This window comes from Pelmatolapia mariae, linkage group LG5 (genome assembly GCF_036321145.2).
Source record: "Pelmatolapia mariae isolate MD_Pm_ZW linkage group LG5, Pm_UMD_F_2, whole genome shotgun sequence".
NCBI lineage: Eukaryota > Metazoa > Chordata > Actinopteri > Cichliformes > Cichlidae > Pelmatolapia > Pelmatolapia mariae.
The window spans coordinates 18,647,876-18,662,387 of NC_086231.1; the positions used below are offsets into that span (position 1 = coordinate 18,647,876).

The following is a 14,512-nucleotide window of genomic DNA, read 5'->3' on the forward strand; positions in this document are numbered from 1 at the left end:
TCATTTAAAATCATTCTGACATACAAGGTCTTCAATAACCTGGCTTCATCTTCTCTTAAAGACCACATAGTACCACATCACACCACCAAAGCACTTTGCTCTCAGAGTGCAGGCTAACTTGTGCTTCCCTGGGTATTCAAAAGTCGCAGATTCTGGAGATAGATAGTCTTTCTACTTTTAGACGAAAACTTCCCTTTTCGACAAAGAATATAGTTAGGGCTGATCAGGTAATCCTGAATCCTCCCTTAGCTACACTGCAATAGATCTCTTTTTGCTTCGCTCACTTCTTTTGACTTACTTACTTTTGACTTTCTTTTGACTTGTTTATGCACCATTCTAGATTTAAACACTGGCTCTCTTCCACAGTGTATGTATATGTATATTTTTCCTGTTTCCCTCCTCTCACCCCCAACTGGTCATAGCAAATAGCTGCTCCTCCCTGAGCCTGGTACTGCCAGAGTTTTTTTCCTGTTAAAAGGGAGTTTTTCCTTCCCAATGTCACCAAGTGCTTGTTCACAGGGGGTCGTCTCATTGTTAGGGTTTTCACTGTATTATTGTACAGTCCTTACCTTACAATACAAAGTGTGTTGAGGTGATTGTTGTTTTGATATCAAGCTATCTGTAATTAGAATTGAACTGAATTGAATATGGATAACTGAAAAACACAACTCTCAACAAACGCAGGAATTTTGCTATGACTAAAGCAGCAGACTCACTTGTGTTGATTATAGTTGGCACTTTTAATAAACTGCTTTGTGTCTTCGTTATCAAGTCAGTTTGGGTGCCAATCGGTGCAACCTTTGAGTCTTTAAGAGTGTTAAACACCTGTTCAACAACTATAAAAGGTTTGAATACACTGTCATGCAGCTGAGTTATTTTATTTTCTGAAATCACTTCTCACACAACATGAAGTCCCACAGGGTACTCAGTTTCAAAGAAATTATGCCATTAAGGATGACAAGCGACTCATCTTGTTCATGATGTCTTTAAAAACCAAAATTATCTCAAGCACTTAGTTAAAGAATTACTTTCTGAGAAGTTTTGGAACATGTTGTGAAAGTAAGTTGTCAGCGAGTGAATCAGAGACAAATTAACCTAAATTAACACAATTCAAACCAATCAGGTAATGTCCTCTCGAGGCTGGGTAAACAACACATTCGTCAGCTCCAGCATCAAAACACTTGTTTTCACGTATGGTAAATGCATACAGGCCTACACAAATACACAGCACAAACCTTTACACCCACACTGAACAGATGGGGGTCTCTCCCATCTCCAGCTATGCGATTGGAGAGACAATTAGCACTCTTAGTCTCCTAGCACCAACAGATTGGTGGTGTCACCGCAGAGCCAAAAAGAACAACAACACAAACTGAGACACAATATAAGAGATGACAAATTTGGAGGCGTAAAGAGAGAAAATGAAAGTTATTTATTCTTGACAGAAAGGAGAGTCTTGGCAAGTGCCTGGAAAGAAACACAGATGAAACAGAGAAGACAGCAGAGGAGACATAGCAGAGACATAGATAAACAGATGGACCACATGTGGTACTGGCAAGCTGCCGATTTCCACAACTAGCCAGCAACCCAGTCCATCGGCTGTTTAAACAAACCGATACAGTCAGTAAGCCGTCCGGCCAGGTGGCCCTGCCAACCCAAATGTGAGTAAATCAGATGTGAGACAAAGGGGGAAAAAATGTGACGAAAAGATAGCAAAGAGAGTCGTATCGAGGTCCGAGAGGAACAACGGGACAAAATCAGAGAAGGAAGAGAAGAAAAGGAGAACTAGATCCAGAAGAACGGAGGCAGAAACACAGTAGCGTTTCCTTCCAGCAACCCTGGGATGAGTCACGATGAGTGGGCTGCCCGTTCACCAGGCAACTACTAAAATACCCCATATACAAAAAAAGGCAACGTACTCACACACATTCACAGACGTACACAAAAGAGATGTCAAACACTCTCACACATAAATGTTCGCACCAAACTCTCAACACATGCGGAAAACCAAAGCAAACAACAGAAGTAACCCGTCGTGATAATGAGAGGGTAAACAGAACAGCTAAGCCTGCCGGACATCTAAACAATATTTATGTGTCACATGTATGCGTGTCTACCTGGTGACCATGCAGTGTATACAGCAGCTTGCCCTCTACGAGGTCCAGGACTTTCATTGTGGAATCGCTGGACGCAGTGATTAGGAAATTACCAGCTGGGTGGAAAGACAAACTGTTCACCACACCGCTGTGAACTGGAAAACACACACACACACACACACACAAAAGAAGAAAAAAAAAAACAGAGTTTAAAACAGGCTTAAAAAAAACTAACTCTTTTGTTACTGTAATATTAAAATTGAAAAAATAAGACAAAAAGTAATTGGAACATTCATTAAATAGTTTATTACCTATTTAACATTTTTGTATCATAAACAAGCAAGAATAATTAAAGATTTTCATGATTGAAATCATGACAATGATAATGTGTGGTCTATAACAGCGGTCCCCAACCCCCCGGGCCTCGGACCGGTACCAGTCCGTGAGTCGTTTGGTACCGGGCCGCGAGAGTTGAGGCTCAGGTGTGAAATGTATGGTTTTCATCGGTTTTCAGCGTTATTTTGTTATCGTTTTTATCGTTAACTTGGTTTTCCTGGGTCTTTTCACGTGTGTTATGAATAAATCTTCTTTTTTTCGGTACCGGTACTAGTTTTATTTTGTTGTACTTATCCGCGACACCTTAAAGGCCAGTCCGTGAAAATATTGTCGTGCATAAACCGGTCCGTGGCGCAAAAAAGGTTGGGGACCGCTGGTCTATAAGACATGCCGTAACAGTGAAAAAAACCCATGGAGTAAATCTAGAGAAGGGATATGAATCCTTTCCCAACTTTCAAAGTCTTCATACATCTTTTAAAACATAAAAATAATCAGATTAGTAACAATCAGAATAACACGTTCTGACTCGAATAGGGGTTTTCCACATCACATTGTTTTCCACATTTGACACTTTGCAAACATTAAATATGGAAATATATATATATATATATATATATATATATATATATATATATATATATATATATATATATATATATATATATATATATATATATATATATATACATATATACATACATATACATATATATGTATATATATATATATATATATATATATATATATGTACGCAAACGCGCGTTGCAACTTCACACACACACACACACACATATATATATGTATATATATGTATATATACACACACACATATATATATATACACAGGGGTGCACATAAGTGGTCCGCAGGTGCGCATTCGCTGTCAAAATAAAAGACACGCACCAGATAAGGAGTTGCAACGCGCGTTTGCGTACATTACATTTTCTGGAGGAGGACAGACATTTGTTTAGAACTCTTAAAGATGTCAAAGAAGCAAGCTCCTTTAAGAAATTACTTTGGTGTTCCTCCACCTCCAAAGCAATGTCAGAAGGAGTCAGAAACACAATAGAAGCGCGTATTCTTGGGAAAGTGGTTGCAGGAGGTGAGCTGGCTTCAAACAAATGATGAACGCACAGAGATGTGGTGCAGAATATGCCGTGAAAATCCCACTCTAGCGGCCAAAAACAGTGCCTTTTATATGTACGCAAACCTGCGTTGCAACTTCTTATCTGGTGTGCGTAAGACAAGTCAAAAAAATAAGCCCATGGAATATGTTAAAATTCATTCTCTGTAATTCTACTTCAAAAGTGAGCAAATTTGACTGTTAGGTCGGTGTTTTTGCTACTTTACATCTGTCATGATGAATGTGTCAGAATCACAGACAGCAAGAAAAAGAAGAAGAGAACGAAAAGGCTTGCGTGCAGGCGGTCTTCAGTGCAGTACTGATAAAGAGGGTCAGTGCTGACTGATGTTCAGCAAAAAAAAATAAATAAATAAATAAAAATAATATAATAATATAACCCCAAGCGCGCACCATCGTTCCTATTCATCTCTGCTCTAATGGGCATGTTGGTGGCAAGTGGATGGATGACTGGTTCCTGTCAGACCAAATCTTTGGAGCTGGGTAGCCAACACTATGCAGGACTATTCCAGGAAGTAGACTGGTCACTGAGAAGGCAAGGTGATCTCACCAAATGTCAATACACCAGCAAATGAAAATGTTAAATTATTCAATATTACTTCAACAACCTTGAATACAGAGCCATTAAATATTTGGCATTTATGCTTAAAAATTGCTTTTATGATTATGACAAGTTAATTGTTTATTTATTCTCTTCAAATAATCTAAATGAGCAATATTTACTAGTTTACTTGGATTCTGATGCATTTATGAGATTTAAATTATATATACATTATAAAGAAGAACAGGTGATACCTTTTAGTGACCAGCTGCTGTCCAAATAAGAAATAAATAAATGACTGAATAGATTAAGATACATCACAACTGCCAGATACAAAATACAATGAGATTACATGCCTGCTCATACTTAATCCTTCATATTTTATACGTTTATTGATTCGTTTTTCTTGTTATAGCTTTACAGGAAGTCACATGCTCAGTTAATGAAATAATATATTTATTTTTAAATTTATTTTTGGCATTTTTGCCTTTATTATACAGCAACAGTCAGAGGGAGAGAGAGAAAGAGAGGATGACAATTGCAGTAGGGACTCAGCTCGCACTCAACAGATGAGCTACAGGAACACCCCCCCTCCTCCCCCTCCCCGATTCAGATGTTTTAAAGCAACACAAGTACTGCTTTGAGCTGTGAGAATGAGAAATTCTTGCTTAAAGGCACTTTTACCTCAAAGGACTAAATTAGCTGCCATTGAAGTGTACTGCTGCTGTACATCACACTGCTGTAAATCCTGCTTAACGGCTTAACACCTGCTTTTTATTACCACACACTAATACATCAAGTTGCCTTAAGAACAAAGAACTAATCGTGACCTCCCTAGACTTAAACAATTCCGCCATACATGAATGAGCAGCTGACAAATTAGCAAGCAATAGGTCCCTCTCCTGGCTTACAGAGGCTACAACACACTTGCAGGCATCCTGATACCACAAGCAGGGAAAAGATGCTGAATAGCTACGAAAGAGCACAGAGCAGTGGGTGTTTGTATAGTATGGCTCTGCCTCATGGAAACAAACCAGTTCAATAAATTACCAAATAATGTGCACAGATGGTTAACATAAATATACCATTGTGCCACTGCCACTTGCTATGTTACTGCTATTGATTTTGGCTTATTCATACAAACCCCTAAACAATTTTTCATTAAAGGTTTTCTAATCAGGACCATAAACTATTCATTAATCATTTGATGTCTAAAAACATTATTCAGTCCCATGTGTGTCTAACACTAGCCACTCCCCATTTTTACACTTTAAGTTAGCAAAATGAGAAAATAACTCCAGTATGGAAAGTAGGGCCAGAAAAAAATGAAAGAGGAGGAGGAGAAGCTTCTATCTTCATACCAAATCTTCTCAGACAGATGTAATTATCCATTATTAGACCTAACAACTGAAATCCATTTAAGAGAGGCAATTAGAGCAACCAGCCTGAGCGCAAGACTGATAAAAAGTCATCAACATTAAGTTTAATGAATATGCAAAAGATCAATAACATTCCTTGCCATTAATATAAATTTGCCTGTGTGTGATTTCAGTAATTTCTCTTTAACATAATCATTCAAAGGTACTTTGGCTGTACTGCAATTTCTGAGAGCAGATGTCTAAACTTTGGCCAAAAGTACCATACATTAAAACAAACAAAAACTGTGGCTTTTGTTGTTTCTATGGGACTGACTCAGCATATGATAAACTGGTGTTTCAGGATAAAGCTCTATATAAGGCATCAGGAGTGACTAAACTGAGAGTGATAAAGCATTCAGTGATTCTTTAAATATTTAAGTATGTCTTTAGAATTGATGTGGTTGTGGTTAATTAATGCAAATAACTGTGTTGCTATGAAGCTAAAACATGTCACATTTGAGTGTAAACTCTGGTTTCACTCCTTAAAAAGACCAGAAAGAACGATTACGGTTTTAAATATTATCGATGTGTCTTTACCTTGGTAGTGCTGTAGCATCTTATGCGATCTGATGTCCCACACCTTGACAGAGTTGTCAGTACTAGCTGCAGCAATACATGTTCCACTGGGATGAAAGTCCACATAGTTTGCATAACTTTTGAGAAGAGAAAAAAAAAACAACAAAGTAAGGCAAAGTAAAGGAGAAACAGTGATTTAAAAGATTTAAAATCCTAGAATAACCCAGAAGGTCAATTCAAACAACACAAAAGCTTTAGCCACTGGTGGAAAGGGTTAAAGATTTAAGGTTTATAGTGAGAGATTTAACTATTTTAAAACACTTTAAGACACATGAAGCCTTTTGTGAAATGTCTTATTCCAAATGTTGGGAACTTAAAAAAGAAGCAGTATACAGCTTCCTTTGGACCCTTTTTTCCCCCAATTTCATTTTTTTTTTTATCTTATGCGGTGGCATACAGCTCCAAAATAAATAAGCTGTGATTGAGATGTCTCCATTCCTGTTCACCTTGAACTGCTCCGACTTTCAGCACAACTGTGGGTCATGGCACCTATAGAAATACTCTGATGATTGATTCTCTGAGGAGCACTAGCAGATGATTTTGTTGAGAGGTCGAGAAAAAAAACGACAGATGGTGGTTGACCTGAGTCTATCGTGGGACAGGATGTTGATGCTAATCCTGACCACCCTCTGCATCACTTCCTACAGGCAGGCATAAAGTTTATTCTCTAACAGACTCTGCTGCCACAAGGATACAGGAAGTCTTTTATACCTCATGCCATCATCCTCTATAACAATGCGTTTTGCTTGGAAGAGAGGTATTTTACATTAATGGTATTATTATCTCAAGTGTTTCAGCTGCTGTAAGAAAAGATATGGGATAAAGTATATCTCATCTTATCATCATCTCGACACAATAAGCTAAAACTACAGAAAAGAAAGGAGCTCAGTATGTCAGACTCTAAATAAAACACAGTAAAGGTAAAAAGAAGTAAGAAGAAAGACGTTAAGTAAAACAGGATATTAAATGTATCAAAGACTCACACAGCCAATGTCTCATTAAAGTGTTTCAGTATAACAGACTGCACAATGTACAAGGGAATAGGGCACATGTGTAATGACTGAGCAGGTGTTCAGTGCCTTCGTCATAAACATTTGAACAGGATAACAAATGGTTAGGGGATTGACTCTGTCAGATTGTTTTCAGCATTTACTGCCGTTGCATCAGTACACTTGTAAGGATTTTTTCTGACCTTACCAGAACACCAGCAGAAAACTGACAAAAATAAATAAATACTCCTAGCTCCTCCTATTCATCATTCAGGTGCTCGCAAGTGCTCACCCAGCATGTTCATAGAAAGAATGAATGCACTCTCTGCTGTTTTTGTCCCACAGCTTTATGGTCTTATCATCACTGGACGACACAATCAAGCGATCGTCTGGAGAAAACCTGCAATAATAATATAAAATAAATTGAAATGATTAATGCTCAATTTGTATAAAATATGTTCAGAAATGCATGGTGTAATGGAAAAGGTCAGATATACACCAGGCATCAGGACTAAAATTATGACCACCTGCCTAATAAATACAATACAATTTTTTTTATATAGCAAATTTAAAACCAGGGGGTACATCAAAGTGCTTCACAGTAAGGAATAAACAGTAAATGATTACACTGAACAATAAGTCATTAAAATAAGGTAAAATAGAGAAACAAACAAAGGCATTAGTAAGTAGAGATAGGGAGAATTCATGACAATCCAGAGAAATGAGTAACGATACAGCAGTTAATGAGCGGTGAGAATTAGTGAGTTGGGAAAGCCAGGTCGAATAGGTAAGTTTTCAAGCGTGCTTTAAAGGATTGAATGGAGTCAGAGGGATGAACGGTAGCAGGAAGACTATTCCAGAGGTTTGGTTCAAGGTCTTTGTACGGTATTAAACGTTTGACCTTAGAAATTTGGCGCAATTGGAAGAAGCCAGATTTAACCACAGAGGAAACCTGTTTATCCAGCTTAAATGACCTATCCAGGCAAACACCTAGATTACTTACAGTGTCTGTAAGAAAGCAAGCAAAGGGACCAAATCGGGCAGCTAGCTGATCTCATGGAGTGTGACTATCAAACACCATAATCTCAGTTTTCTTCTCATTTAAAATGAGAGAATTGGCTGACAGCCACTCTGTGACCTCTTTCAAGCAGTCAGACAAACGATTCAATGAAGCTGGCAGGTCATCAGACAATTGGAAATAGATTTAATAATGTGTTGGTCCCCCTTTTGCTGCCAAAACAGGCCAGACCTATTGAGCCATGGACTCCACCACACCTTTGAAGGTGTGCTATGGTATCTGGCACCAATATGTTAGCAACAGATCCTTTAATTCTTGTAAGATGCGAGGTTAGGCCATTTATGGGACTTATTTGTCCAGCACATCCACCAGATATTGGATTGGATTGGGATCTGGGGAACATGAAACTTCCTTTTTTTGGACTACTATTGTTAGATACTGACCAGGAACAGCCCAAAAAAGATGCATTTTGGAAATGATCAGTGTAATTTTCTTTATCTGTCAAAGGTGATAATGTGATGCCTGAAGTGTAAATCTATCAAAATGTCCTAATATGATGTATTGTATCGTGTTAAATGTGTGTCTCATACTTGGCACAGCGGACCCAGTTGATGTGCTGGTTGAGAGAGAAGAGGAACTTTTGCCTGTGGGTTGTCCACACTTTAATTGTCTTGTCATCAGAGGCCGTGACCAGAGTCTGTCCATCACCAGAAAAGTTAACACTGCGCACAGTGGCAGTGTGAGCCCTGAATACTGTTGACTCAGCCTTCCTGTATGGACACAAGACATTACTTAAGTTTAAAACAAACAAGCAAAACCCAGAAGGTGGTCAGCAATGTGTGCCTTCCTCCATGCTGGCAGAAGGAGACAAACAACATTCAGTAGTTGCTGCTCTTTATGAGTCACCATCATTGTCCTCTGTAGTAAATCTGTGGTGGAATAAAGAACAGAAAAGACAGAAAGATTTTACTTTACACCTACATGCTTGGCACCCAAAGACGTACAGTCTTGTCTCTGGAGGCAGAGGCCACCAGATGGCCTGATGGGGAAAAGTGGATGGAAAGGACGGCGTCTTTGTGTCCGTCAAAACGATACGCTCGCATCTGAGGTTTCATGTTCCAGATCATCACACAGGAATCCATGGAGCCTGTGGCTAGGAGAGGATAAAGCACAGGTGTGAGTGAGAACATCATGAATTTCCACAAAGGAAAAGACAAAGGCAACAGCAAACAGGTACATCTAAAGGCAAACAGATCGTTACCGATTTGTTTCATGTTGCAGCTGAAGTCCACACTTGTTACGGTGTCCCTGTGACCCTTGAAATGTCTTTCTAGGGTTGGATCAGACTATGGGAGCAAACAGAGAGTCATGTCAAAATGTTAAAATGTCATCATGACTACAAAAGCTACAATAATAAGCAATAAGTTAGACATCTGGGAAACAGAAACTTTGGTACTATTTACTAAGAGCTTATCACTGAAGAAGTGCTATTTCTTCCTCATCACGACTATGTGGGTGTATGATGTGACTAAAGCTGGCCTGGAAACATGAGCAAAGAACCCCATAGTTATGATTTGTAGCTAAAATAATGAGGTCCTCTGATTTTGCGCAGTTATTCTTTTTTACTCTCTTAAGTCTGTGGGAAAATAACAGAGTAAGCTTCTAACTCTCCATAAAATCGCTAACAACATCCCAACTACACATGTAAGGTTTAGAATACACAAGGGACTTCTATGACACCAAAGTAAAGTATGGGTTCACTCAATTAATGCTCTTTCAGCTTTTGATTTTTCAGACATTTCACACCAAATAAATAAATAAATAAAGATTAATAAAAATACACTGTTTAGGCTCCTAGAACAGGTTCACGGTCACGACTTAATATGACACGTGAATGGAAACAAGTCTGTGTTTATGTTAGTAGTAACACTTGTGCTGCTAGTCAAAATGTTTACTGTGAAAGGCACCCACTGTGTGTGATACATCTCATTGCAAAACCCATGGCCAATAATATGTTACCATGGCTGCCTCTGCTCTTCTGGGAAAGTTTTCAACAAGATTTTACAAGAAACAGCTGTCGACAAATATGTACACAAAAACATGCAGACCAGTGTTACACCACATTCTGAGGCTCAGCAGATTAAGTGACGGAATTGATGCGTTTTGGGGTCATTGAAGTCATTGAAACGGCATACTAGCCCTCCTCACCTCAACCCTCATCTTTTGAATGGAAGTCACCGCTCTAATACGTGAAAATGTGCATAAACATGCTTATTTATTCCAGATATCATTGTAGTTACTTATTGTCATCATTAGCATTTCAAGGCAGTTAATAACGAGCCAGCCAAACAAGAACAGCTGGTTACAACCTAACATTATACCAGCCAGTGTTAGGCTTGAGTGTCTTAAAAATCAGTTTCCCTTTGATAAACAGTTTGATTACATTCTCATAGTTTAATCACTATCTCAGTCTAACAATGTTCAATCCATTTCAAAGAAAGTTTCACTAATGCCAGCAAGATCCTTGCGAGAAATACACTAACTTGAATATCAGCTAGATAAAAACAAAAATTATATGTAACAATTTTGTACAGAAATGCAACTAAAATTATATTCTGTAAGTGGTAAAGGCAAATTACCACTCAAGAAAGTTTTCAAGTAAATGAAATTAAATGTTCCTAGAAGTACAATGTGATCTAAAAGTAGCAAGTTTAAATTTATTTAATTTCTTCATATCTGGTTCATTTATATGACAATATGTCGAATATGTTTAGGCTAAAGTTAAAACTAATTATGCCTAAACAACTATTCCAAAGTTTAATACCTCTTTTTACAAATGTGCAGTGACATTTCACACTACTCCCAACCTTGGGTTTTTCATAAAATATCATTTGTATTTCTCATTTAAAATATAAAATAAAATACTGTATACATAAACCTTTTATATACTGTAAAAAGTCCTCCACGGAGTATAAGACTGTTTTTTCAGTGTAGTGTAGTGTGAACTGTGGAGTCTGGGGCGCAGTACAGCCGCGTACTGGCGCTGTTTCACAGTGTAATTGTTCACAGACTCCAAAAGGCCGATTAAACTTCAGAGAAATCGAGCAATAAAGTCAATTCTTCGTCACGAGTTAATTAAAAAGTATTAATATGAAGGGGTGTTTTATGTCTTCGACGAACGGGCTTTTGTAAACAATGCATGAAAGACAGAAACAACTCGGTCCATTAGGACTAATTTAACCCTGAGTTCAACCTGTAAGGGTGTAGTTCCAAATTCGTGACACAACCGCGTTTTCACCACACACGTTTATTATAGCTCAGGAATAATTCTGGCAATATTATAATTAGTTTAAATTAATTATTCACTAATGACAAACAATTTTATAAAAGTGAAGCTTTGGGTTTTCATAATGTTGGACGGCATTGGTACCGGAAGTGGTGCCTGCGAGGCCTAACTCAGGGGGTTTGTCGCTATATAGAAACTCACGGTAGGCGGTTACCAAGGAGACGTTTAGCCGTTAGTTTAGCTAGCCGCTAAGCTAGCCGTTAACATCGGAGAGACAAAACAGGACTTTCCGTACCACATTTTCTGGTTAAAGAGAACCAGTGTGGCATGGCAGAGCTGCACATTATAGGGCAGATCATTGGTGCAAGTGGTTTCCCGGAAAAGACTTTATTTTGCAAATGGGGAATTCATACGGGAGAAGCATGGCGGCTTTTATCCGGGCTGAAGGAGGGTCAGACCCAGGTGGATAGCCCCCAAATCGGAGACATAGCGTACTGGAGCCACCCGATCGATCTGCACTACTCGACCAAAGGGCTGCAAGGCTGGCCGAAGATTCACCTAGAGGTGTGGCATCAGGATTCTTTCGGACGGTGCCAACTCTATGGTTATGGTTTCTGCCACGTCCCTTCTAGTCCGGGACATCACCGAATACGCTGTGCGACCTGGAGGCCCGTGGGCTCCTGGCAAGAACGGCTGGCGCAAATGTTCGTCGGCGGAGGTCCCCAGCTCCTCAGCCCTGACCTGATCTACAGCGGGGCGGACAGATACAGACTGCACACCGAAGCCATGGGGACTGTGGAGCTGGAGCTGGGCATCATCACCAGACACTTTGACAAATATGGTGTCGAGTGTTGAGATTTTGAAATGGCAGAAAGACAGAAAATAGAAACAGTTATAGATCATATTTGAGTCACTTGCTTTTAGTAGAATTCTGTACTATTTTTTTTTCTAAACTGCACTATTTTTTTTTTACAAACATCTATATGTAAATAAAGAAACTATTCTCTTACTGAAGTTGGTTTCTTGATGATTTGTATTTTTAATAGAAAACTGGCTCTTATTAGCGATATTCCCTGCAATCATGCCTCATTTAATGCTGTTTTCTTAAATGCATCTTTATATTATATTATGTAAACCCACATTTACTTTTTATTTGGGATTTTAAGTTGTACGACTAACAGGATTGTTACTTGAATTAAGTTAAATGTCATTAATAACCTGCTACAAATTAGGAGTGGGGGCAAATACTGATACTGAAATCCATCATTTTGGTTCCACATGTGATCCATTCACTGGCAGCAAATATTGTTTATCAAAAGATGTAGGAGTTCCCTGCTAGTCTGGCACACGTCACTACTTTTTAAGAAAATTACAAAGTGAGTTATCTTACTTCATATTAAAAATAACCTCACAAGGAAAGAACTGGAAAGACTTTTAAAGAGTATATTTTTTCCCTTCAGTTACCAGATACTGTGGTGTATGGTGCATGACTGTATTGCACAGAATATCTATTGTCATAGTGTCTTATGAGTTACTCTTGGAGTTCATCAAAGAGCGGTTTTGACCATCCTTTCTTGAAAATGAGGTTTAGTTTATGCAAACTTAAAATAAGCTTGTTTTCTTCTTTGTCTGTCACTGGTTACACGCATCTCTGAATGCACAACTTGTTGAGCCTTGAAGCACATAGGCTATACGACATGTAACACTGTTGCAAGTTAAAGGTTGTGTGGGATATTTTCATGCCACGCTTTGGGCCCCTTATTAACAATTGAATATCATTTAAACACCTCAGCCTACTTGAGTAGGCTGATCACATTCAGCATGGCTAAAGTGTATCCATCTTCTGATGGCTCCTTCCAGAAGTTTTATGCACCATGTTCACTTACTCAGATCTTAATCCAAAAGAGCACCTTTGGGATATGGTGGAGCACGAGATTCTCATCATGGATGTGCAGCCGAAAAGTCTGCAGCAACTGCCTGAAGCGATCATGTCAATATGGACCAAAACCTCAGAGGAATGTTTCCAGCTTCACACAAAGAATTAAGGCAGGTTTCAAGGCAAAAAGGCTGCTCAACCCAGCACTTGCGAGGTGCACCTAATAAAGTGGACGGTGAGTGTATGGTGGCATAAATTACTCTATCGTTTTTTCTTAACTTCATAACTTCAATATACTGTAATTACCGTACACAGAATATCAGATTGTTGGCATATTAATTGCTTGTTAGTCACTTTGACGGCAAAATGATGCATTTAATCTGCAAAGGCAACTTGGATCATGACAAATGAGTGAAACGATACCATTAAACTTTCACAAATGTATCATTTACATAACATATGTGGCTGTCATGACTGCACAGGCTGGTTGTTACATTAGTATAAATGTATATATTACATTGAACACTCAGCAGACTGAGTAATGAGTCACTTTGCTACGACTTCACAGACATTTAATCCAGACTAAGAGTAAAATTACCCTGATTTATAATCTGCTCTTGCTCTAAATAAAGCTAAAACAAGCTGCAAAAAGAAAGGGGTCCATATCAAATAAAAAAATATATAATGTATTGCAATAAATCTACAGATATATCAGCCTTTAACTCGTAACCAAGAAGCCACATTGTGGAAACTACAAATAACAAACGAACTTCATCTCAGTGGCTTAAGCAGCAAGTTAAACTCACCAGCGCAGATGTCATTTTTGTTGATATCGGAGGCGAAATCCTGATGGAAGCGACTTGTTTACGTTCGTAGCCGTCCAAGCTAAATTTTACCGTGCTTTCCTCTGTTATTAGGATCAATGGGGTGCAAGATATCGCCTCTTTAGCTCGGTGTCCGGCTAACGCTAGCTAACAGTTAGCTCTTAGTTGCTGACAACAACAAAGTTCAGTTTACGCGCCGCGATTGGGCGCTGAGCAGCTGGTCGCCGCTCTTAAAGGGGCAGTCATCCCGTTAGCAAAGTTTCTGTCGAAACTGTCATTTTACTATTAACGTTAAAGTATTTAAACGATATGAAATATAGCCAAATAAAATCCACACAGGTTTTACAAAATTATTCATGTGATGCTGTTCCATTAGGAGAAGTTACGCGGTAAATTAAATATCAGGCCATT

At 38.6% G+C, this 14,512-nt stretch overlaps 2 protein-coding genes across 2 annotated transcripts in view; one reads left to right on the plus strand and one right to left on the minus strand.

Annotated features, from left to right (window-relative positions):
- poc1a (POC1 centriolar protein A) overlaps nucleotides 1-14,249 on the minus strand; it is a 51,137-nt gene extending 36,888 nt beyond the window's left edge. The window contains exons 1-7 of the mRNA XM_063473013.1: nucleotides 14,084-14,249; nucleotides 9,377-9,461; nucleotides 9,097-9,268; nucleotides 8,706-8,885; nucleotides 7,390-7,497; nucleotides 6,070-6,185; nucleotides 2,118-2,251 (exon numbers count right to left, since the gene is read on the minus strand). Of these exons, the coding sequence (XP_063329083.1) occupies nucleotides 2,118-2,251; nucleotides 6,070-6,185; nucleotides 7,390-7,497; nucleotides 8,706-8,885; nucleotides 9,097-9,268; nucleotides 9,377-9,461; nucleotides 14,084-14,098 (810 nt within the window). The 5' untranslated portion in view covers nucleotides 14,099-14,249. The remainder of the gene's footprint in view (nucleotides 1-2,117; nucleotides 2,252-6,069; nucleotides 6,186-7,389; nucleotides 7,498-8,705; nucleotides 8,886-9,096; nucleotides 9,269-9,376; nucleotides 9,462-14,083) is intronic.
- On the plus strand, nucleotides 11,626-12,372 carry b9d2 (B9 domain containing 2). Its single transcript, XM_063473012.1, has one exon. The coding sequence runs from the start codon at nucleotides 11,729-11,731 to the stop codon at nucleotides 12,254-12,256; it is 528 nt and encodes a 175-aa protein (XP_063329082.1). The 5' UTR covers nucleotides 11,626-11,728; the 3' UTR covers nucleotides 12,257-12,372.
- Nucleotides 14,250-14,512: the final 263 nt, after the last annotated feature.

What these genes read in the sequence shown, in the direction of transcription:
- b9d2 (XM_063473012.1), top strand. Translation starts at nt 11,729, where the DNA reads ATGGCAGAGCTGCACATTATAGGGCAGATCATTGGTGCAAGTGGTTTC.